Raw genomic sequence first — 25,816 nt, 5'->3', positions numbered from 1 at the left:
TGTGCTTTGCCAGAGAGACACAAAATTTTAAGTTCCACACACTGGTTTTATATGCTCTTTAGCTAACACTTACATGAAAAGGTGGAACCTCTGGTGAAAACAGGGCGGGGTGCTTGTCATGCTATGCTTTTGATAAAGGGAATGTCTCTCATTCTTCTGCTGGAAAACATTCTTTATTTGAGAAAGTAGACACTAATCAAATCAGTCAAACCCCCCCCCCCCACCAAGATTCATTTAAAAAAATAAAGACAGAGGGTTATATCCAGCCTATGTGCTAGGCTGACCTAGAGAAGGCACACTTAAATGAATAAACATAACTAGCTTTAAGTCCACTGATTTCAGTGGGTCAACTCTGAGGACTGTCAGGATCCTGCCACATCTTCTCGATGTACAGTCGTACCTCGGAAGTCGAACAGAATCCGTTCCGGATCTTTTGGTTTCTTACACTTTCTGAGCAACTCTGGACACGAGACTGCTCGTTATCGATATTTCAATTTCAAAAATGATTATTAGTAAATCAGTAATTACTTTAATGTAATTACTGCTAGAGTGAGTCATGGCAAACCCTGAGCTAGGGCTATTCCACATGCAAATGTATTCAGATAACATGACAAGTTCCCTTGCAGGAAAGTCAAGATTGTGGCCAAGTAATCACACGTTAGCATTGCATAAACATTTGCCATTTTTATTTTATTTTATTTGCAACCAGTTTATGCAGACAATTCAAGTAAGACAGAAAAAATATGCTATGGTTAGCCAGTTATATGCAATTTTAATATTTATGTTTTTATTTTATTTTATACATATTTTTCGCAAACCACAAATGAATAAGTTTTTAAAAAATAAATAAATACAAACTAAAGTGCAAAGAGACAGCTTATCATGCTTCTTGGGAGGAGCATGATGAACCACAAATCCTCTCCTGAATTTACAACCTATTTTTCTTTCCCTCCCTTCCTTCCCTGGGGGGGGGGGTAGAAACAGGGCCAGTTTGGGCACAAAGGAGGAAGATCAGATAGGAATGAGGCCTAATGAAAAAACAACAAAGAAACCACAGAATGCAGCACTCAGTTCTCCCAAGCCTGGGTGTGTGTGGTCAGGGAGGTTTGCATAGCGCATGTGCAGCTGCAACATCCACAGGTTGGCATGTCAGCCACCTCCCTTGCTAGCCCACAGAGAGGTGCCTAGAACCAATATTTAGCATCAGGATGAAAGCAACGGTCAGGAATGGCAAGTGTAGTCCAACAACATCTGGAGGGCCCAATGTGTGCCATTCCTGTCTTATAGGTAAAGGTAAAGGGACCCCTGACCATTAGGTCCAGTCGTGGATGACTCTGGGGTTGCGGCGCTCATCTCGCTTTATTGGCCGAGGGAGCCTGCGTTCCGGGTCATGTGACCAGCATGACTAAGCCACTTCTGGCGAACCAGAGCAGCACATGGAAACGCCGTTTACCTTCCTGCTGCAGCAGTACCTATTGATTTATTTGCACTTTGATGTGCTTTCGAACTGCTAGGTTAGCAGGAGCAGGGACCGAGTAACGGGAGCTCACCCCGTCGCGGGCATTCGAACCGCCGACCTTCTGATCGGCAAGCCCTAGGCTCTGTGGTTTAACCCACAGTGCCACCTGCGTCCCATACTCCTGTCTTATAGTTCCTGCAAATGGGGGGGGGCGCAATGGTTTGCAGGTGCATTCTGCAATATTTAATTGATGCAACACTAATGCATTAATGATGGATTTTTAATTAACCTCCCCCACACATCCCGTTTTATGTGTGGCATAGTGGTTAGAGTGTCGGACCAGTGCCTGGGAGACCAGGGATCAAATTCTCACTCACTTATCATGAGTCAGCAGTGTGATGAAGAAGCAAAAAAAAAAAAAAAAAGGTGGTGTAATTCATAGAATCATAGAATCATAGAGTTGGAAGAGACCACAAGGGCCATCGAGTCCAACCCCCTGCCAAGCAGGAAACACCATCAGAGCACTCCTGACATATGGTTGTCAAGCCTCTGCTTAAAGACCTCCAAAGTAGGAGACTCCACCACACTCCTTGGCAGCAAATTCCACTGTCGAACAGCTCTTACTGTCAGGAAGTTCTTCCTAATGTTTAGGTGGAATTCTGGGCTGCATGAACAGAAGTGTTGTGAGAAGTAATAGTCCCACTCTATTCTTCCTTCGTCAGACTACACCTGGCATAGTGTGTCCAATTATGGGCACCACAATTTAAGAAGGATGTTCACAAGCTGGAACGTGTGCAGAGGAAGGCAGTCAATATGATCATGGGTCTGCACACCAAGTCTTATGAGGAATGGTTGAGGGAGTTGGGTATGTTTAGCCTGGAAAAGATGAGACTAGAGGATATATGACAGCCATCTTCAAATATCTCAAGGGCTGTCATATGGAGGAGGGAACATGCTTGTTTTCTCCTGCTTTTGAGGGTAAGACTCAAACCAATGGCTTCAAGTTGCAAGAAAGGAGAGTCCGACTAAACATTTGGAAAAACATTCCGACAGTAAGAGCTGTTCAGCAGTGAAACAGACTCCCTCAGGAGGTTGTGGACTCTCCTTCCTTAGATGTTTTTAAGCGGAGGCCGGATGGTCATCTGATGCTTTAGCTGAGTTTCCTGCCTTGCAGGGGGTTGGACTAGATGACCCTTGGGGTCCCTTTCAACTCTACAGTTCTATGATTCTATGCCATCTCTTATTTTTTTGGTGCTTACTGAAGTCTTTTAAGTAGTAATCTTTCCCACTTGCATCTATATTGGAATTGTTTTCAAGATGCTTTTATTAAGTTATCACTTTCATGTCTGCCACTTTGAGAAGAAGTAAGTAGTAACCAAACAAACCCCTGTGTTGCAAAGAGTACGTCAGCAATGTCTAGGCAACACAATGACCTTGTACATACGCAATAGACAATCTTTATAGAATTCCTTCAAACCATAACAAGTACAAAATGAAATCTTTAGTCTCAAAGTCTCTGAAAATCTTTAAATGAAGCGAAGAGAAGGAGGGCAGGATCTAAATTTAATTATTAGTTGTCTTGCGATGCTACCCAATGTTATTGTATTATTGCTGTCTTACACTACAATGCAACAAACATGGGGCAAAAGTACAATACCCTGAAACATTTGTGGTGTCAGAAATTACAGGAGTTCAGCTGGAAGCTGTAGAGCAGAAAAGAATAAGTGTGGGTACCTGAAAGCTTTTGCAGGTACAAACAGTATTGAAAGCACAATTACATATAACTCCCCTGATACCATCACAGGCACAAATAGCTGTGAATGCACAATGCAAAGTTCACCAACACCAGCAAAGTTAGTCCTATGAGGTGTCTAGCTTCCACAGAAGTGAAGCCTAGTGTGATTCACAGTTCTGCAAGGGGGAAGGACTGAATAGCCAGCCGTTTCCCACTAAAAGGCCTACTCATCTATTCCATTCAGTCACAAAGGAGCTCGAGTCATCATTGAGCAATATCTGGGTACTTGGCTCAGCTGCAGCAGATCAGGTGCTCAGCAGATGAAATACTTAATGAAGACGACTGTTCCTGCCACAGGTGGCCTAGACTTCAGTGCCGTGCAGATAATTGCTTTAAACATGCTCAGAGATATGTCAGCCAGCACTTCAGAATCATGACGTTTCCAAGGGGCAGTGGATACAAGCAGATTGGGATGGGAAATTCCTAGGCACTCCGGAGTCATTTGCAGAAAGCGCACAACTGAGCAGCAGAGCAACTGCTTTCCCTGCAAAAGGTCTTAGGTTCAAACCCTGACACCTCCAGGTAGGGCTAGGAGCGCCCCTTGTCTGAAATCATGGAGAGCCAGTGAGTATGGACAACACTGAGATAGATGGAGCAATGGTCTGACTCAGTATAGGGAAGCTTCCTATGTTGGAGAATGGCTATAGCTCAGTGGTAGAGCCCCTGCTTTGTATGCAGAAGGTCCCAAGTTCAATCCTAGCATCTCCACTTAAAAAAGTATTAGGTGGCAGACAATGGAGAAAACCTCTGATACCCTGGAGAGCACCTGCCAGTCAGAACCGTCAGCACTAGGTTAAACCATGGGTCACTGAAACAGTGTTTTCCAGATATTGTTGTTTGTGATTCCCATCAGCCCTGACCATTGGCCATGCTGGCTGGGGCTGGTTGGAATTGTAGTCCAACAAACTCTGGAAGACACCACATCAGCAGCACATCTTAGTTTGATGGTCACAGAATTTGACAGGATATAAGGCTAAGTTCCCTATAAGACAGATACAGATACACCCACAAACACACACCATCTTCACTTGAATTTTATTAAAAAAAACCATTCACCACAATCCCCGTTTTAAAAGTAGATGATAAAGATGCTTCTCCCGCTTTTGCAACATTGGAAATTGTGCCCTAAAAATGATTAACATAGCATTATTATTATTATTATTATTATTATTATTATTATTATTATTATCATCATCATCATCATTTCAATTTATGTACTGCTCTTTATCAAAAGATCCCAGGATGGTGTACAACAGTAAAAACACATGACAGAGGATCAAATATAGTGGCTTCAGATATTTGCTTTGGCACAATCCCCCATCACCACAGAATGAAGCATACTCTAAAATAAAACATAGTAGCAGTTTTGCGCAAGGCACCAGTTGATAATTCTAATAAACAAACAAAAATCTGTACACTTTTCAAATCAGTGGGTAAAATCTGCTAGTCAGTCCACCATCTTGATTCAAAATGTCATCCAAACACAAGTGAAAACCTGTTTCTTGACCTCAAATTTGGGCTAAATTTTGATGGTGATATCTGAAGAGGTGCCCAAATGCAGAGCGAACAAAGAACTTTCCAAAATATACTACAGTAATATGTAAGGCAGGTATGGAAAAAGCTACACAAGCGCCAGCCTGCCATAGGATCAGCCCTTTTGTTTTTCAATTGCTGATTATCTATAGCTTCTATGTCATTCATAAGAAGAGCCTCTTGGATCAGGCCAACAACTCATGTAGGGCAGTATTTTGTTCCCAGCAACTGGTATTATTATTTATTGGAAGTATCAGTACAATAAATAGCCACGAGCCATGTGTGGAAGATGGCATAAGGAACCAAGGAGCCTTAAAGGCCTGAGCTGTGTTCAAATCACAATGTGCGCCTGCGCCACTGGTTTAAATCACAGTTAAAACATATGACCTCCCTCAAAGAATCTTGGGAACTGTAGCGTGGTTGAGGGTTCTGGGAATTGTAGCCTTAGGGGTGAACTCCAGTTTCCAGGATTCTTTTGGCGAAGTCATCTGCTTTAAATGTGCGATGTGTGCACAGCTGGATGGGTGGGGGGCTGGAAACAGGGAGCTTAGCTCCCTTATCTTTCAGCTACAATTTTCACAGTACTATGGGGGGGAGAGAGAGCATGACTGGTTGGACTGTATTTATGAATTGCACTTCTTTTAGAAAGTTAGATTATAACGTTACTCATGAAATTAGCAATGAGATGCATTCAGGGGGATGGGACAGGCAGGCAAATAGCAGCTATGGCGATTCAATCCTCTTTGTGTCACAGTTTGCATCAGGGATAGAAATCATTGCCCTGAAATAAATAAATGCAAGAAGATTCTTTTCTCTCAAAAGTATTACTACTATTTAAAGGTAAAGGGACCCCTGACCTTTAGGTCCAGTCGTGGCCGACTCTGGGGTTGCGGTGCTCATCTCGCTTTATTGGCCGAGAGAGCCGGCGTACAGCTTCTGGGTCATGTGGCCAGCATGACTAAGCCACTTCTGGTGAACCAGAGCAGCACACGGAAACGCCGTTTACCTTCCCGCTGGAGCAGTACCTCTTTATCTACTTGCACTTTGATGTACTTTCGAACTGCTAGGTTGGCAGGAGCAGGGACAGAACAACGGGAGCTCACCCCGTCGCGGGGATTCGAACCGCCAACCCTCTGATCGGCAAGTCCTAGGCTCTGTGGTTTAACCCACAGCGCCACCCGCTTCCCTCAATTACTACTATTTATTGTAGAGCAATTTTAAATATTCCACTTATCTGCTTTGATATGTCCCCAGTGAAAACGTTTTTAATAATAATAATAATAAGACTGTGACTTAGATCAGGTATATAGAAAAGATAGCAAGAATGATTTGGCTATAATTGAGGGAAGGAGTCAGTTTGTGTGTGGAGATGTTGTTGTAGATTTCCATTAAGGACACCCTACACCCCCAACAACCAGTCGTTATACAAGCACCACTGGGCCTGATGATCGCACACACACACACACAAACACCCCTGATGCACGACTCTAAAAGCTGGAAGTGAAGCTTAGAAAGGCAAGAGGTGAAAAGGGAGAATTTGTAGGGTTGGGAGATGAGGGCTGCTGGCTTGTCAGTTACCGGGACAGGCAGGGGGCGGGGGGGGGAGTCAGGAGAGAGAGTGCGCCTCGACTGATTCCTGACCTCTCTCTCCTCTTCACCCTTTATTAGGGAACCACCAAGCCTCTGTAGGCAGCAATTAGCAGAGCCTCCCACCCAGTTTTCCCAGACTATAATCAGGCCCTTTGCTTCCAAGGGCAAAAGAGCAATTGTCACGAAGTCTGACTGCAACACAGTCTGCTCCCAAAGGCAGTAGCAGGAGGGAAAGCAGGCGGGAAATTGCCTTCCCAACAAGGAGCCATACATCCTGTTACCCTATGCCTTGTGGGAGGAGGGAGGGAGAGGGAGAGGGGGAGAGAGTGCTTTTGCCAGCAGCCCTACAGGCCAGACTACGAAAAGTAAATTTAAACTGGCAACGCTGTGTGCCAAGCAAGACAGTCTAGACGGAGAAGGCACAATCCAGGACTCCCACAATGTTTAATGGGCCAGTCTCTATCTGAGCTACCTTGCAGGGTTGCTGGGAGCATAATTTTTGGGGTGGGGAGGGAGACCACACTCCATATATGCCTTCCACAGTTTCTTGGGGGGGGAGATTTGGGATAAACCAGTAAATTCCAGAAAATAAAACATTACTTATTGATCCCTATGCATCAGATGAAGAGAAACCCCCTGCCAGCATGCCTACAGGCTGAGTCCGCTGAGAACCATGCCTATTCCTTACTCCTCAAATGGAAATCCTTTGCCTTCAAAGATATGGCAGATGGGTAAAGACAAGTGGGAAAGGTCTTCTAAAGATGCTCAAGGAAGCATCAGTCATTGCTTTATCTGTCTCCAGAGCTCAGTCATAATAATTCAGGAGAGGTCCCCCAACTAATCCTAGTCCAAGAGTAAGCCTATCTGAATGCAGGCTGAACACATGATCTAGTCCTCAAAGGATTGTTACATATTTATTTCACCAACCCCTGAGCATTTAAGGAAGGTGGGTTGCAAGGGGCAGGCAAGTGAAAGAGACTAAAGTGCCAGCTACAAAGTTTTGGGTACCCAAGATTTTTCACGGAGAATATATTTGAAGCCACTCTAGGAACTTTCATGGTTTTGGTTGAAGTGTGGGTAAGAAATGATTCAAATAAAATTTAAAACAGGGGACTTCGAGCAGTGATCCTAAGCACCTTGCTAGCAAACTGTCTCAGGGGTTTGTAGGACTTTATTCACATAGTTTCTTGAGTTTATTGCCACTTTCTGCTCCATGTGCACACAAGCAGCAAAGGCGCACCCTCCTGCTGTGCACCGTTCCTCAGTCCTGCCACTCCCTAATTTTACAATCACAGCACCAAAACACACATTTTATTCCCCATTCCCCCACAAGAACACATTAAAAAGAAAAGGCATCCCCTTCTTACTTCAAGATTGTGTCCCTTTGCACCATTAAGAGGCAGAAATCCATCAGGTGGCACCTTGCCCATCACTTGACCTTCAATGCATTGGGGGGAAAGCTCATCCGATACAATTTCAGGCTGCTATGCCATTTGTAATAACTTAGACATGTTTCACGCCTCCAAAAAGCCCTTAAGAAACTTGGGGGGGGGGGTCAGTGTGTCGCATGCATTAAGCGACACCTTTCTCCCTTCCTGTTCAGGTTCCCTCTTCAAAAACCACCTTTTTTCACAACAATTATCCCCATAATCCTCATTCCCAAAGTGCAAAGTATGTGTGGTGACATTCCTGCCTGGGGGAAGGGGAGACATAGTTGGCAGTGGATCTTAAGTTGGAGCTCTTAGGTCACTCAGTCTGAACTAAATTTCAGGGCTGCCATGAGGTTAATAAACGTGTGCAGTCGCATAGCACATATTTTACCAAGAACTCCTTGGAGGAAAGAATAGGATATCATCATCATCACCACCACCACCATCCTTTTAAAGGTAAAGGGACCCCTGACCATTAGGTCCAGTCATGACCGACTCTGGGGTTGTGGCGCTCATCTTGCTTTATTGACCGAGGGAGCCGGCGTACAGGTTCCGGGTCATGTGGCCAGCATGACTAAGCTGCTTCTGGCGAAACCAGAGCAGCACACGAAAACGCCGTTTACCTTCCCGCCGGAGTGGTACCTATTTATCTACTTGTACTTGACGTGCTTTTGAACTGCTAGGTTGGCAGGAGCTGGGACCGAGCAATGGGAGCTCACCCCGTCGCGGGGATTCGAACTGCCGACCTTCTGATCGGCAAGCCGTAGGCTCTGTGGTTTAACCCATAGCGCCACCCGCGTCCCATCTACTCCCATCCAAATTTAATATTCATACTTTTCCCCACTATCTGTAGGCTCCATGGGACAGAGACCTATTTGGTTTTATCAAAAATCTCTTTATAAATACTTGTAACATCACTGTATAAATATTTTCAATTGAAGAAGTAAGTTGGTCTTTAGGAGCTGAGTGCCAGCTTCTTCCTTGACTGAGGAAAGGAAGGACAATTCGCCCTCTATAGCTTCTTCGGCAACCCCCCCCCCCAACCATCCTCCTTAAACTCTCCCCTTCATCAGATTAGGTAAACCAAACAAGCCTTTGCACAGACTTGCTTCTTAAAAAGAGGCGGTACCTCCTCTCACCCCGCTCCAAAGGCAGAGCGGGGAAGGGAGACGGAGAGATTGAAGTAAAGGACTTGCAACGTGGAGAAGGGGAAAAAAGAAATGGGGTGTGTGTGTTGGGAGGGGGGGAAATCAGACTCCGATAGTACGGAGCCTGAAAAAAATTCAGCCAGGAGTTTCCCCACTTCTTACGTCCCTCAGATTTCTAACACACACACACACTCCAAAAACATCTCTCGTAATGTCACCTTATATCGAACCAGAATAGCGTGCAATATTCAGTATACTAGTACAATCATTTGCATTGGTAGGTCGCCCCTCCCCCTGCAAAAAGACATTTAAAATAATACCAAGATCAACTGGTTCCCCACAACCCCTCCCCCGCCGAAAACTTTTTTTTCAGCTAGACGGTTAACACCTCCCCCTAAAAAAATCTCAAGTGGAATTCACATTATATCATACTTTACAGTAGCCAGAATGATGTGAAATACTCAGTTAATCTAGCTTACTATTATTTCCATGGGGAGGCAGTCTCCCCTGCACAAAAAGCAAAATCAGCCCCCACCACGCCTAAAAATGCATGGGGGGGGGGAATGACTCGAAGTTGTATCCAACCAAGTTCTCCTCGGAATAGACCCAGTGAAATAAATGAACCTAAGCTAGCCATGCCCACCAATTTCAAGGGGGTCTACTTCGAGTAAGGGGAGCATCAGTGACAACCCTCAAACTGTGTTGCGTCCAAGGTTAGTCGCGGTCAGAACAAACCCGCTGAAATAAAGAAAACGACTAATTCAGGCACATTCACTTCAACGGGGTCTACTCTGAGCAGGGGTGCCTGCCAACTTGAATAAAATGGGGGGCAGGTAAGCTCAACCCCGCATAATCGATCACATGATACGGTGCACACACACAAAATTTGAATAGCAATGCCCATCAACTTTAGTGGGGACTCATATATTTTACTGGGGAAGTCAAAGACCCCTCGGCCCCTAGGAGTTGGCTCCTATGACTCTGAGGAGAACTCGGCTGGAGCTGATCCTTCGTTTTGGGGGGTTTATTCCCCCTCCCCATCGCCAAGCTACACGGCGGATGTATCCAACTTTAGCCTTATCTGAGTGAATCCAGTGAAAAACGAGAGGCACGGTTCCCATAGCCGTGCCAATATGTCTACTCGGAGGAGGGCTAGCACTGGATGCGACAAGAAAGTAATAATAATAATGAGCAATTCAGACTTCCTGGGGTTGTTGTTTTGCAGCCGACAACATGCTCGGCCGGCCAGCGCCGAGAACCAAGACGCCTCACCTGCGATGAACTGCCGCCTGCTGTCGTCCAGGTGTGCCGAGATCACGTCCCCCATGGCGGAGAAGGAGAGATCGAGACGCAAGGAGAGGACGAAGAGGATAAGGAAGAAGCAGCGGCTGGAGAAAAGCCAAGCCCCAGCTAAAGGCGACGAGGAGAGGAAAACGAAGACGTGCCCCGCCAGGAAACCCACTCCATGAGCAAGCGAGGAATAGGCGGACGCGGTTTGGTCCCAGCTGGCCTTGCCTCGCGCCCAACTCGCCTACAACTCCCAGGCTCTCCCTTCCCCGGGACACGCCTTTTGCCTTCAACACCGCCCCCTTTCTTCTCCGCCTCTTGCTTATTATTTCTTGCGCTCCCTTGCAGACAGGCCGGCGGCGAGAGAAGAAAGAATTGTACGTGCGTGCGTGTAAGAGGTGTGGTTGTCTTGATTTCTCTTTTTTTTTTTGTTTACTAAAAATAAATAAAATTTAAAAGCTGTTTCCGGTGTGCCACTCCTATTATTATTATTATTATTTAACTTTTATTAAAAAAACTTTCTGCACTGTGCCACAGCCACTATTTAATTCCGCCACTATTCGTAAACCGCAGTGTGGCCATCGGACGAACGGCACTGTGCAAATTTATTAAACTAAATAGTATTCTTATTTAAATTGTATTTTGAACCGATTTCCGCTGTGCCACTATCAATACAGTAAGAACTGCAACTTACATGGGGTTACAGTCTGGGGATCGTGCCCAAAGCCAAAATTGCATACAGTACAGTCAAAGCACATCGGGCGCAATGGCGAGTGGAATTGCGAAAGAGTCCCCCCCCCAGACGTCAGCCCCCATTACTGCCCTCCCGTTTTAATTTTTAACAACTTTTTTTTGCCAAGCACATAAAGCTGAATGTGCACAAGTTAAATGTGTGTTGGCTGCAGTCTTACTGTATCAGCAATTAAATTTGATTTTAAAACTGCCTGCACTCTGCCACTATTTAGTATTATTAATACTGTATTTAATTTTTAGTTATATAATTAGTTCAACTCACTGCATGATCCTTTTAGAGGTTGCTTAAAACTGGAGAGTTGTTGCCAGTCAGTATTGAGCTGGATAGATCAAAGTTATGGCCAGTAAGACAAACTTACTATGTTCCCTACAAGGAAAGGTTATTGTGTTTGGGGCTTTTTAGTTTAGAGAAAAAGGAGAGTAAGATGGGGCATGATAGGGTTGTATAATAAAATTATGCACAGTGCAGTGCAGAGAAAGTTGATAGGGAGACCTCTTTCTGCTGTCTAACACTAGAACTTGTGGACATCCAGTGAAACAACATTGGGAGATTGAGGACTGATGAAAGAAAGCATTTCTTTACACAGTGGGAACTCACTTCCACAAGAGGCCACCATGGCCATCAACTTGAACAGCTTTAAAAGAGCATGTTCACTCAGAAGAAAGTCTCTTTGAGGGCAGTAGCATTTACTTCCAGTGTGGTGCTGTGGGTTAAACCACAGAACCTAGGACTTGCTGATCAGAAGGTTGGCGGTTCGAATCCCCGCGACGGGGTGAGCTCCCATTGCTCAGTCCCTGCTCCTGCCAACCTAGCAGTTCGAAAGCATGTCAAGTGCAAGTAGATAGATAGGTACCGCTCCAGCGGGAAGGTAAACGGTGTTTCCGTGCACTGCTCTGGTTCGCCAGAAGCGGCTTAGTCATGCTGGCCACATGACCCGGAAGTTGTACGTCGGCTCCCTTGGCCAATAAAGCGAGATGAGCGCTGCAACCCCAGAGTCTGGCATGATTGGACCTAATGGTCAGGGGTCCCTTTACCTTTATGCTTCCCCACCTGATCCTAGGCATGTCTACTTGCAAGTATGTCCCCCTGAGATTGATGGGACTCCCAAGTAAGCACGCATAGGATTGTTGCTTAACAGAAGCACATCCTACTTAGCTGAATGTGACTCACTCTGGAAAGCATGCCTAGAGTTGCAGCCTCAAGGCTGTAGCCAATGTTAGCCCTACTCAGAGTAGACCCAATGAAATTGGTGGGTCTGTTGATTTCAGTAGAACTTAGGTGGATACCACACGTGGTTTTTCTACAGCAAACATCCGGATATGTAACCCGGCAAAAGATTGGGTTGGGGTGGGTTGCGATCCTGCATACATTTCCTTGGAAGTGAGTCCCATTGGATACCATGGGACATAACATCTAAACAGCCACTTGCAGGATAGGCCTTTTTGGGTAAAATCCCATTCTCATTTGCTTAGGAGGAAGTGAGCACAAGAGGGCCTTGCTTCCCAGTAAACATACAGAGGGCCAGGCTGCCACAGAATTAAGATTAGTCTTGTTTGACAATGTGCTGGCTTATACCACAATAAATCTGTCAGTCTTTAAGATGGCACAGCCTCTCTGTTGGGTTTACAGCAATCTGGACATGCCAATAAAAAAATTAAAAGGAGCTATGTCAACACGTGGCATGTGATCTGCAATGTGACAGTTTCAGTTTCCTTCCTTCCTTCTCATTAATTCAGGCTTCACTTTAGTTCTCTAGATTTCCACATTAGTTTGTGATTTTTAAAAGATTTTTTTAAAAAAATCCTGCAAATTCATCAATATTTTAAGATGAATTTTTTTCCGAATACACACATTTTTGTATGCAATTCTGCCCAATATTTTTTGCAAAGCAATTTCCCCTTATATGATACATTTTTGTATGTCCTTTTCACCAATACAGTACATGCACTTCTGTGTAGGCTTCACACAAATTTGGGAGGGGGGGGGAGAGCGGGCTGTACACATTCCTTGACTGGAGAACAGCATTACAAAAATTCAGAAAAGTTCAACTGCTGAAGCATATTCATCATTTGATCTGCATATTGTATTGGAAAGCGTCAACTGTGGAAGGTTGCCTTTCATTGTACACTGAATCAGATGCAGAAGTGGATCTACTATGAAACTAATGAAGTTTACTGGTAAGCCTCAGGGCCCCTAATCCCGGAGGAGCCCCAGAACCGCATTGCTTAAATGTTTTAGGTTTAGTAGACCCAATTAGAGTTGCACGACTCAAATTCTTTGATTTTGTTGTTGTATATATTTCAATCACCCCAAAGTTTGAGAGTCAGTATCACAGATGTTGTAAAAGGTTGTTGCAAACAAACCTGTTGAAGAAGATAACAGTGGCTCCCCAGCCCTTGTTGCTGATTGTAAAGGGGCTCCCATAACAGTTCAAGCTGCAGGGCCCCCAAAATGTAGGTCTTCCACTGATCAGACTTCTCTCCCATCCCAAATGCCAATACGTTGCTTGGTGGTGTGTAGACTGTGCTCCTAGGAAGGAATCGAAGTGCATCTTGTCCATCATCTCAACAACACAACACTAAGTAGGGCAAAGAATGGTTACCCTTTGTAATTTGATGGTATTTCAAGTACCACCAGACTCGCTGCTTCCCCCGCACTGTAAGTAATTTCACCCAGGAAGCCCTCTGTAATTATCCCTATGTTGGGATTCTAGGAGGGAGGGGATGGCATTGAGAAATGATGGATAACCTCTAGCCTACTGGGTGTTCACAGCCATGGCAAATGTAATCATCTTGATTAAAAGATTGTGCTTATGCGAATTGATCCTATGTGCATTTCATCAGACATGAGTTCCATCAGTCAAAGCGTTTTCACAAACAATCAGAAGAAGAAGAGGAGCTCTGCAGAATCTGGCCAAATATGCTGTTCTCATGGAGAGCAGTTGCCTACAGTTTCTGGGTCTATTAAGGCTTCAATTGGGAATTAAAGAAACTCAGGAAGATGGGAGGTTAGAGCTAAATGAACTTTGGTGAACTGGGCGCAAAAGCAGGGATCTCAGAGTCTTGAACCTTCCCCTTGACCAACAAAGGTAGAATTATGTAAATATGATAACATAATATATACACATTGACTTGATTTGTATAATGTATACAGGTCACAGAAATTGGGATAACATAAACCTTGTTGACAGCAGCAGGATATGACCCTTTCCTTCTCCTTCCTTCAGCAGGGTTTCCAGGGTGATTAGGAACAGAGGAGGCTGCCGTATACTGAGTCAGACCCATTGTTCTAGCTAGCTCAGTATTGCTTGCACAGACTGGCAGCAGCTCTCCAGAGTTTCAGGCAGGATTTCAGCCCCACCTGAAGATGCTGGGGATCAAACCTTGGATCTTCTGCATGTCAGGCATTTGCTCTACCACTGAGTGACGGGCAGGGGTGGCCCATTCCATTTCAGTGCCTGAGGTGAAATGGGAAGGTGCTGTCCCTCTGCTGTCATAGCCTCACTTACTGGGGTTGTGTGGTGGTTTTTGGCTTCTAGCAAGATCTCACAGGGCTGTTGTAAGAAGCTGCCACCATTGCTGCTTCTTTGTGCTTCTCAGGCAGTGGTGGGGTGCCTACAGCATTGCCAGAGAAATGAAAAGAAGTAGCTGCAACTTCTGGCAAGATCTTGCTGGAACCTGGAACATGCTTCAAATTGCTTGGTTAAAAGGCTGCTCCTTGCTACAGTACAGTGGTGCCTCGCAAGACGAAAAGAATTCGTTCTGTGATTTTCTTCGTCTAGCGGTTTTTTCGTCTTGCGAAGCAAGCCCATTGACGGATTAGCGGATTAGCGCTATTAGCGGCTTTTAGCGGCTTATCAGCTTATCGGATCAGCTGATAAGCGCTTAGCGGCTTAGAAAAAGGGGGGAGGGGAAAAAACCAGCAGGAACTCACAAGACATTGTCGTCTTGCGAAGCAAGCCCATAGGAAATTCGTTTTGCGAAGCACCTCCAAAACGGAAAACTCTTTCGTCTAGCGAGTTTTCCGTCTTGCGAGGCATTTGTCTTGCGGGGCACCACTGTACTTCTGTACCAACAATGTTTTCATAGAATCATATAATAATATAAATATGGAGTTGGAAGGGACCTTAAGAGTCATCTAGTACAACCACCTGCCACATGGGAATCACAGCTAAAGAATCATTGACAGATGGCCATCCAACATTTGTTTAGAAACCTTCAATGACTGAGAGTCCTCCACCTTCCAGCGGTGTCTGTTTTGCCCGATACCTCTGTTTGCTTAAGTGAGCCTTGACAGCTGGTGGCTATTAGCTTTGGACACACTCCAAATGCTTGAGTATTGGTGGCTGGAATGTAGTCAGCAATGGGGACAATCAATCAATTTGTGAGCACTTAGGGGGAAAATGCTGTGATTACTAAGACCCAGCATAGGTTTCTCAAAAACAAGTAATGCCAGACAAATCTCTATTATTTTTTTCCTTTTCTTTTAGAGTTACAAGCTTAGTGGATCAGGGAAATGCTGTGGATGTAGTATGTCTTGATTTCAATAAGACTTTTGACAAAGCCCCCATGATATTCTTGCAGAAAAGCTGATAAAATTTTGGCTGGTAAAACTCAGGTGGATTTATAGCCGGTTCACTGACCAAAAGGGTGCTCACTAATGATTCTTTGTCATCCTGGAAAAATGTTACAAATAAGCTTAGGTATAGAGTTCTATCTTGGGACCGGAGTTGTTCAACATTTTTATAAATGACTTGGCTGAAGGTATTGAGGGGATGCTCATCAAATCTGCAGAGGACACCAAACTGGGAGGGGTAGCTAATACTGCAGAAGACAGAATCAGGATCAATACGACTTTAACAGACTGGAGAACTGGGCCAAAAATTACAAAATGAATTTAAATAGGAATAAATGTCAGGTTCTGAGATAAGACGGTGGACACCTGGATTGCCAGTAGTACATGTGAAAAGGATCTACGAGTCTTAGTAGATCACATGCTCAGCATGAGTCAGCAATGTGATGCAGCAGCCCAAACAGCTAAGGCTATTTTAGGATGCATCAACAGAAGTATAGTGTTCAGATCAAGGGAAGTAATAAACCACAGAGCCTACGGCTTGCCGATCGGAAGGTCAGCAGTTCGAATCCCCGCGATGGGGTGAGCTCCCGTTGCTTGGTCCCAGCTCCTCCCCACCTAGCAGTTTGAAAGCACGTCAAAGTGCAAGTAGATAAATAGGTACCACTCCGACGGGAAGGTAAACGGCATTTCCGTGCGCTGCTCTGGTTCTCCAGAAGCAGCTTAGTCATGCTGGCCACATGACCTGGAAGCTGTCTACGGACAAACGCCAGCTCCCTCGGCCTATAGAGCGAGATGAGCGCCACAATCCCAGAGTCGTCCGCGACTGGACCTAATGGTCAGGGGTCCCTTTACCTTTACCTATTCCCCCTTGGTCAGACCACATCTGGAGTACTATGCCCAGTTCTGTGCGCCTCAGTTTATGAAAGATATTGACAGGCTGGAATGCATACGGAGGAGGGCAACCAAGATGATCAAGGGTATGTTTAGCCTGGAAAACAGCAGTCTGAGAGAAGAGATAATAGCCATCTTTCAATATCTAAACGGCTGTCACATGGGAGATAGAGTAAACTTGTTTTCTCCTGCTCTGGAGAATGGCTTCAAGTCAAACATCAGGAAGAACTTTCTGACGGTGATATTCAACATTGGAACCGTCTCCCTCAGGAAGCTGTGGACTCTCCTTCTTTGGAGGTTTTTAAGCTGAGTTTGGGTGGCCATCTGTCAGGGATGCTTTAGCTGAGATTCCTGCATTGCAGAGGATTGGACTAGGGTCCCTTAAATCTCTACATCTCTATAGTTCTATCATATATCTTTCCTTGCGACTTAAGTACAGGGTCACTGGCAGGGGAGGTAGGTACTATGTTGCTTTAACGACTAGTGTTGTTGTCTGGCTGGATACTTTCCTGACCCCTCCCTTCCCACTCAACTTGTAAGTTTATAAATAAAAATGTGTTCCCAAAGCACCATAAACGCTTCGTTTCTCACAAGGAAAAGGACTGGGTCACAGTGCCCCAGCAATTCCCTTCCCCATTTGTAGAAGCCAGGAGGCTGGAACAACATGCCATCAAATCCCGTCTTTTGGAGTCAGCATTTATTTACAGATCCTCATTTGTCTGAGGTGGGCGGGAAATGTTCTTGCATTTGAGAAGTAAAGGCCATCTTACAAATGGCAAAAACTCCCCAGTGGAACAATTCTATATCCCCCCTCCCCCCAAAAAGCACCTCCCCATTACTTCCTGGCACCCAGGCTGTGTAGAACTCCTACAGCTGCAATTTTCTTGTTGCTGAGTGTGTCAGGAGCAAGCTTTGCTCCAAGTTCATGGGCAAGGGGAAGGGCTCAGTGGTATAGCATCTGCTTAGCATACAGAAAGTCCCCTTCTCCCCAGGCCATACCCATCACTGATCTGGCCTCACACTATCCTTGTTTCTGCCAGACTGGCAAGCACCCTTGAACTCTCATCGTGCCTCTTGCTTGCCTGGATGGAAGACAGAGAGGTGTTTGTAGGAACTTGCCTGTTGTAGAAGGATTGACTTTCACATTCATTGCTACACTCACTTTTGCCACTTTCCCCAACTTCCATGGATATGTGGACCTTGGAATGTTGCTCAGAAGGGAGTGTGGCCCTCTGGGTGATAAGGGCCCCTGCCTCTCCTACCACCACCACTGTGTGCAGCAGCTGCTTCTTGGAACCAAATCTCCCCACCCTGCACTTCTGCCTTTGCCGCAGCCACGATTGCAAGAGTTCCCTTACCCAAGTCGTTCTCATAAACCCAGTTGTGCAGGCTTCCTCCTGCCCTAATCTCCAGGTGTGTCCTGAAGAGACAGGATCCAGAAACAGGGGAAGGTGTGGGAACTTCAACCTAAGCGAAGAAGTGGGGAGGAATGACTTGGGGGGCGGGGGGGGGCGGGAGGTGGAGAGTTATTGGCCCATGGCCTGTGCTCTCCCTCCCTCCCTCCCTCTCTTTGCGTAAACACACCTCTTCCAGCACCTACTTTGCAAAAGGAACATGGCTGAGGCGTCTCCTGTCTGAGCCCTCCTCCTGTTGGCCTAGTGGGTAGGTGCCAAATGAATGCAGAAGTGGAAAAACTGAATCGAGGTGTTTGCTTTGCAGGAAAAAGTGAGGGAGGGGGGCAATGCTCTCGTGTGCTGGCTTCTTTCTTTCCTCCCACCCCAAAGCCGTTTCTTAAAGATTCCCATTTAAGTTGGGCACCAGAGCGTAGGCTGAGCAGACCTGTGCAAACAGAGGTACATAGTTTGAGACTTCCTGGCCAGCTTTAAAACTGAAAATGAGCTGAACAGAAATCCTGAGCAAATCTACCAGGACACTCTCCTCCCTTCTCTGGTAGACACACAGCCCGGTCTGTAAACCTGGGCAAGCACCCGTCCTAAAGATTGGAATTTCTCTCTTTTCCCAAACCATAAAGGTTTACAGAGAACAGTCAGGGAGGTGTAGCTGGTGCAAATAATCAGCAGCATTGCTTAGACTCTGGACCCTGCCAGATGTCCTTTTTATTGTGCAATTGTGATTATTTGTGCTTGTAATTTATTGATTTGTTGTTCTATCTTTATTGGTTTATTTTTGTTCTATCTCACCTTTTTCTCCAAGGAGCTCAAAGCAGTATACATGGTTCTCCTCCTCCCCATTTAATCCCAACAACCATGCATGGTAGGAAGTGCTGAGAGGGAGTGGATGGCCCCTGGTTACCCCGTGAACTTCATGGCTGAGTACGGATTAAAACCCTGGTCTCTGAGGTCCTGGTCCAATACTCTGGCCCCTATGCCAATGCTGGCTTCAGGACAGCTATAGGCAATCCCACTTTCAACAGCTTGCACCTGCAAACATTCATGTGTTGGGCATTCTGCATTGTTTCCAGTCTGTGCATGTCCCATCGCTTCATGTGGAATTCCTTCACATTTCATACCACATGTTACATTGGGGCATTTTGTCCCACCTTTAAGAACATAAGAAGAGGCAGCTGGATTAGGCCAATGCCCCATCTAGTCCAGCATCCTGTTCTTCGCCCAGTGGTCAGCCAGATGTCTATAGGAAGCCTGGGCAGGAGCGAAACAGCAGTCTCCTTACTTGCGATTCCCCAAAGCTGGTATTCAGTGGCACAACACCTCTGACAGTGGAGGGAGAACATGATAGTTGATAGTCCTCTCCTCCATGGATTTGTCTCATCCTCTTTTTAAAGCCATCTAAATTGGTGGCCATCACTACTGTCTGTGGGACAGAGTTCCATAGTTCAACTATATTCTGGGTGAAGGACTCTCTTTAATCAGTCCTGAATTTTCCAACATTCAGCTTTGTTGGATTCATTTCTTGGAAGAGTAGAAGAGCGCACCATCCAGCTGGCAATATCGTGGCAAGCATCCTTGTGGAAGCATCTCAGAACAACTAATAAAGCAGAATGCTGTGGGGACAGCCCACTACTAACACACTACCACTGCATCGGAGGCATGTAGAACATACCTGCAGGAAAAAACCACCCATATGGAGGGGCCCTTTTTGGATCTTAGGAGACTGTAATACTCACCTCAAATAAGAAGTGATCCTTAAGACCGCCCTCCCCTTTCCCCCCAGCTGATATTTCAGTCTATGCCAGAGAAGATTACTGCACCTGCACTCATTCTGTTCCAGGCTCCCAGACCTTCTCTTCTGTCCCAGTTCACTGACCAAGCTGAAGGTGCCACTGCCAAGTGACAGGGGAGAGAGAAGGGAAGGAGAAATGTATCCTGCACCTCCTCTCCAAGCTGTGGTTATCCAGATGTTCTTGGACTCCCAACTCCCATCAGCCTGAACCAGGATGGCCTACGTCCAGTTGGTAGAACATGAGACTCTTAAGTTCAGGGGGTTGGACTAGTTGTGAGTTCAGGGGGTTGGACTAGGTGACCCTAATGGTTACTTCCAACTTCACAATTCAATTCTGTGATAACATAGGGAGGCCTACAGGCTCCCCATCCCTGTTCTAGATGGGGGGCGTGCAGAGAAAGCAGTCTGCCTCCCTTACCCCACCCACCTTTGATGTGGACTGAGATTGTAGCCAAGGAGCAAAGGAGGAGAGAAACTGCGAAAACCATTCCTGGGTATGATCTTCAAGACTTTGTAAATGCAGTGTTTTCCCCTGTCTGAGCTGCCTAGGTGAGAGAGAGCAAGATTATGCAGCCTGCAGTGTGCCTGCAGTATGCACAAGGTATCCCATTTCCTCTGTTTTACCACTGCTTTCCTTGGCAAACACAGCAGGGAAACATTCTCAGTGATTCTGCCAGCCCTTGGCTGGGAGGCGTCCTCCTCCTGTTGAAACATGCTTCCCAGCCACTTCCGGATTGAAAAACACGTTATAATCTGTGTAACTGTTACTGGAGGGGTTGCTGTGCTCTTTGCTTGTGTCCTGGGCTAGGAAAAGTGGTGTTGTGAGGCTACAGTTAAGAAGCACCCCTTGGGGAGTCCAGGCAAGGTTTTGGTGAGAAGGTGTGTAGCCTGACTGCTAGACTGAAATCTTCCAATCGGTTTTGAGAGGAAAGCAACTCTGCCCCCAAAAATGAACTAGGACTGGGATGAACTTTGCAAGAGGTGAGCGGCAAGGTTGGGACCATTTGGGTGGTTTGCAGGGTGCGAACTGCAGAATCAAACCAGAGCATCTTGCAAGACTTCCTCTGCAAAGCCTTTCTCTTGGATTTGTGTTGCGTCCTCCCTCCCTCCCATATATCCCTATCAGAGTGGCATATATGGTTTCTTTATCCCTTCCCTTTGAGGTAGCCTAGGCCAAGAGACAATAATGGCACATAAATAACTAGCACATCACACCAACTCTTTGAAGTGATAAAGGCCTTCAGCACAGCAGTGAAAAGAATGCACCAAATCTACTCTCCCACCAGCCTAGCAAACATGGCGAATGGCCAGGGATGATGGGAGTTGAAATTCAGCAACATCTGTTAAGATCAAAGGTTCTCCACCTCTCTTCCTCTCCTCTCTCATTGTCAGCTAGTATCTTCAAGACCAAAGTCATAACCCCCCTCCCCTGACAATTAAATGCCTTCCTTCTTATCTCAAAGAGCTCTCCTATCTGAGGTTTAGGACTGCCATGAGTCATTGCTCCTCTTAGAAAGCTCACCAAATTTAGCAATTTAACCCTTTTCCTAGCAAGGCTTTTTTTGAACATAAAAGAAAGCAACTGTCCATTTCTACCTATGAAAAATTAAACATTTCCAACTTAGTTTCTATTTGGAAGCATTGTTATGAGGACCGGGGACGAGGGAGAGAGAAAATGCTATTTTCCCCCAGCTAGAAACCCATTTATTAAAAACCCATAAAAACAAGCATATTGATAGGAAGCAGTACAGATCCAATCCGAATGACTCCTCCTTCCCTGCATCTTCTCCTCTCCAAACATAATTTCCCCCTTCTTAGAAAGGAGCTACAGTGACTCTGTGGTGCTCTCTAGTGGCTACAAATTAAGTTAATGACAAAATGAACAAACTTTTTTGGTATCTCGTGGAACATGAGGCATTTTGCATCATTAGTGTTCCGGATTCCTCTGGAATTTGTATTAAACAAGGTTGGGCACAGGACCTGAAACAGAGGTCCTTCCTTGCTTATGGAAGACAGTTCTTTATTTGAAGGCATTCTCTTGTTTCAAAAATCCAAATCTACCTGTTCATATAACAAAATTTGAATGCCCCTCGATTGTAATAAAACTGATCACTATATAATGCATTTCTATTTAAATGATGGTCATTATTCCTAAATTGGCATCTATCCACATATATCAGTGTAGTGGTTGGGAGTTACTCGTGCGTAATCCTGCTCCGTTTGAGCATCGGATTGCCTGGTTAAACCCTCCGGACTATGCAGCCCATATTAGCGTGGCTGCCCTTAGTCACTTGTAGAATCTGTCTGTGGGCGTTTCTTAAAGCGCTGCCAACATAAGAGCTGTTTGACGCCCAATCGGCTCCACCTCTCACTGCACGGGAGTCTCCTGCGCAGGGTGGGCGTGGGCAGCGGGGTGCTTGGGCTCTCCTCGCTAACCTCCAACGAAGAGTCCTGGAGCCCCTGCACCTCCCTGTCCCGTTGCTATCCTGGATCCCTGGTGTTACACTCATTCTCTTCCCCTTCTTCCCAGCTGAGTCTCCCCCTAGCGCTGGGACCTTCTCCTGCAGAATCAGAGACCCTCTCCTTCTCCCGTGCCTCTGATGGCAGTTCCCTGACAATCAGCAAGTGCAAATTTAGTTCACTCTCTTTGTTTTGTTTTGCGATGCATCCAGGGGTGTAGGAAGGGGGGGTGCAGGCCACCCTGGGTGTCATCCTTGAGGGGGGTGACAAAATGGCACACCGCGGGGGGTGGCACTTACTGCAGGGTCTGGCCTGCAGTGCGCCCGAGCCACGTGTCTCTCCTAGGAGTGACACAGTGGCTTGGGCTCTGCACTGCTCAAAACAGCAGCGTGGGGCTTGTGTCTGCTAGGCGGACTACGTGGGCAGCTTGCCACGGCGCCCCCCTGGGCAGCTCGCCCCACCCCTGCTGCTCCAGGTGCTGGAGCAGCTAGCTATGCCCCTGGATACATCCCCTTTGTGATGTGCATCATAACTGATTGATCTCCGGCATTTGCCTGTTGATGTTCACAACGCACAGTAGCACATAGTCAGATGTTAACATTTCATTCCTCTCCAAAATGAGGGGGGAGAAACACTTGAATGCTTTAGCTTTACAAGGACAAAATGAGGCAGTGGTGGACCAGTTTTTGTAATTGTGTCTTTTCACACAGAGAGGAAAACATGCCTCAGGTTTTGCAGTCCTTGAAATAAAATAAAACCCCAAACCAAGTTCTGGAATCCTGCACTTTTCAAGTTGTTTTAAACCAAGAAAGGCAAACCTCCAGTTGGTCTGATGTGGCCCACCAGGCCTCTCCCTAGGCCAGGGAACCTGAGGCACAGGGGACAAATGTGGCCCTCTAGACCTCTCTATCTGGCCCTCAGGCATCTCCCTAGGACATGCCCCTCACCAGCCCTGTTTGGTACCCTCCTTGGGTCCTTTTTGCCTGTCTGAAATGCGTCCTTGAACTCTGATAATGCCTCTTGCTTGTCTGGATGGGAGATAGAGATGAGTGTGCGAGTGCATGTAGAAACTCACCTACTGTACTGAATTCAAACACTGAGGGCAAAGGAAAACAGGTCAGCTGACATTACTGTGAATGACCGGTGTGAAGTTCTACCCCATTCCCATCAGAGTTGGCCTTCAGGCTGTGGGAGATATGTGGAACTGGCCCGTGGGTAGGATCAAGTTCCTTCCCTCTAATTTAACATGCTAAGTGCTATGCCTCTCAGAATAGAACACTGCAGATTCATGGAAACAGAGGGATACAGGGTATACAAAACAACAGCAAAGTCACCTTGGACTGACCCTATGAAAGGGACCACAGGTTATTTGTGCAATTCAGCACTTCAAAATAGGACTAATGCTGATTGCATTTAGCTCCACTAAGCTGCATTAATTTACTGGCTGAATTTTACAAATGTAATTAAGGGTTAATATGTTTCTAAAGGCACAACAACTTTAATAGGTACAGACCAGGTTGAAAATCAACAGGTTCAATTTTTCCCCATCACTGCACACTGGAGGAAAGAAATTGCACCAGGATTCTGTGATTGTTAAATATAAAGGCCGTAAAAAGAGTACACAGCCTCCCTCAAGGTCATAGCTGTCAACTTTTCCCTTTTTTAAAGGGAAATTCCCTTATTCCGAATAGGATTCCTCGCGAGAAAAGGGAAAAGTTGACAGCTATGCTCAAGGTAACTCAATAACATCTCCACTGGGACTTAAATTAACACCTTTTTACATATAGAAATGAGTTGTAAAACAATATCCTTCAGAAGGAATGCAACTTTAGACAAAGAACTCATAAATAGGAACAGTAGCTTTTAAGGGCGACCTTGTTCTGTACAAGATTTTCTCTATTTTCTCTGAAGTTTTACTTCCACAAGAGGAAAGATGTATTCATTTGTTCAAAGTCAATCTTAGCTGAAGCAAACAGGCCCAACCGTGAACCCGAACTGATGAGAGACGTCCCCATTGTGAAACACAGCTAGGTCACGCACAGGCAAAAGGGTAAGGTCCTCCGTAGAGAAATGGAAGATGGTGTCAATGATAGAAGATTCATTGTCCAGCTGAAATATGCAAGGCAGAATTATTAGGCAAGAGCCAAATCTTTCATTTTGCAACACAAAACCTTCACACATGCAAGTTGCTAGACTATATTGTTTTGAAGATAGGCTGAGAAATGTGTGTGAATAATTTCCCATCGTGCTGGCAGGTCAGATCTGTATCTGCCCTACCTGTTGCAAGATAACTTTGACAGGTGGGCGTGGCTACTGTAAGGGGTATCAGCCAATTCTCCTTACTCAGACTGCATTAAGGATATTGTTAGAAGAATCAGCTTAATCAAATCATATTAGGAATTTGTTAAGAATGTTTATGCAGGCCAAACCTAGCCTTGAGTGAGTCTGATAGAGAGCAGGCGCCCTGTTCTTCTTGCTGAATCTGGCACCCAGCTCAGATAATGCAGGCATGCTTTTCCTCTGAGAAGGTGGCCTCATTTTTATGCATGCATAAAGCTAAGGTGAGGGGATGCCTCTATCTAATTTATCAGCCTGTGGACTCCACTTCTGTTGCTTCTTCCAAGCAGCCGCTTTTCTGTTTGACCAAGTAAAGGACCCTCCTAGTGTCCTCTTTATTGACTTTCCCCTTATGCATGAGGAGAAATTACTCATACTTTAGGGTGGACATTTAGATGGTGCTTTTCACCCCTGTTCCACTCCATTAAAATTGTAGGGAAGGGGGTGTAGCTCAGTGGCAGGGCAACTATCTTGCATGCAGAAGGTCCCAGGCTCAACCCTTGGCATCTCAAGGCATGCCTGGGAGAGACTGAAACCCTGGAGATCTGCTGCCAGTCAGTGTAGACAATATTGTGCAAGATGGGAAGAATGGTTTGACTCAGAGGCAGCTTCCTATGTCAGTCATGCATTTCCTTCCACTTACTGTGCATCCTTCAAGGACAGCCACATAACTTTGCTCTTGGGAGTCAGTAAGGAACTTGATTTCTTTTTCCAGCTGCAGCTTGCCCCCATCTGGATGGGGTCTGCAGGAATACGACACCTTCTGGGTGGCCAGGCTGCTGTGAAGCTTCAGGAAACGGAGCTGGACAGTGGTTGCATCCTGGTACTCCAGCTGCAGCAACCAAGAGAGGACAGAGGGTTAAGAGTTGGCCAAAGCTGGTCAAGCTTGCAGGGCTGAACACGATCTTGTGTGCGTGTGTGTTGAGGAGTGGGGGAATATCATCACACCTCATGTAGAAAGCCAGCACGTCAGGAGAGAAGGCTTCCAACCAAACACATCATTTCTTTCTACTTGCTTTGGTCTCCTGCCATTTAGGACTGCATTTTAAAATGCAGATAGAGGGATTGTATGTGCAATTGCTCTATTTCACAACTATCTCCATGCACCTGGAACACTAGGATGTCAGGGGAAGGGCTAAAACTCCTTTCTGCTCAATAAGTTCAAATTCACCAGGTCACTTAGGCAAGCCCCACGCCCCACTTTGTTGAAGTACAGCTCCCATAATTGCTGGTCATTGCCCATGCATGCCGAGGCTGATGGGAGTTGTACTTCAGCACTGTCTGCAGGGCCAGAGGTTTCCTACACCTGATACAGAGGATTGCATGTATTAATAGGCAAGTAAGGCACCAAGTTAT

The 25,816-nt window shown here is 45.8% G+C and overlaps 3 protein-coding genes across 5 annotated transcripts in view; 1 reads left to right on the top strand and 2 right to left on the bottom strand.

Moving 5' to 3' along the window:
* The window catches only part of NIBAN2 (niban apoptosis regulator 2), a 100,605-nt gene extending 90,098 nt beyond the window's left edge, over positions 1–10,507 (bottom strand). The window contains exon 1 of the mRNA XM_082208880.1: positions 10,228–10,507. Within this exon, the coding sequence (XP_082065006.1) occupies positions 10,228–10,282 (55 nt within the window). The 5' untranslated portion in view covers positions 10,283–10,507. The remainder of the gene's footprint in view (positions 1–10,227) is intronic.
* SLC31A2 (solute carrier family 31 member 2) overlaps positions 1–25,816 on the top strand; it is a 287,433-nt gene that overhangs the window by 105,674 nt on the left and 155,943 nt on the right. The window lies entirely within an intron of this gene.
* Positions 22,321–25,816, bottom strand: part of LOC309524294 (uncharacterized protein) — a 152,651-nt gene continuing 149,155 nt past the window's right edge. For both annotated transcript variants that reach the window (XM_082208765.1, XM_082208766.1), the window contains exons 67-68: positions 25,104–25,292; positions 22,321–24,232 (exon numbers count right to left, since the gene is read on the bottom strand). In XM_082208765.1, the coding sequence (XP_082064891.1) occupies positions 24,083–24,232; positions 25,104–25,292 (339 nt within the window). In that variant the 3' untranslated portion in view covers positions 22,321–24,082. The remainder of the gene's footprint in view (positions 24,233–25,103; positions 25,293–25,816) is intronic.

Source organism: Podarcis vaucheri (genome assembly GCF_965113315.1).
Source record: "Podarcis vaucheri genome assembly, chromosome: Z".
In the NCBI taxonomy this organism is placed as follows: domain Eukaryota; kingdom Metazoa; phylum Chordata; class Lepidosauria; order Squamata; family Lacertidae; genus Podarcis; species Podarcis vaucheri.
This window is presented reverse-complemented; position numbering and strand designations above follow the sequence as displayed.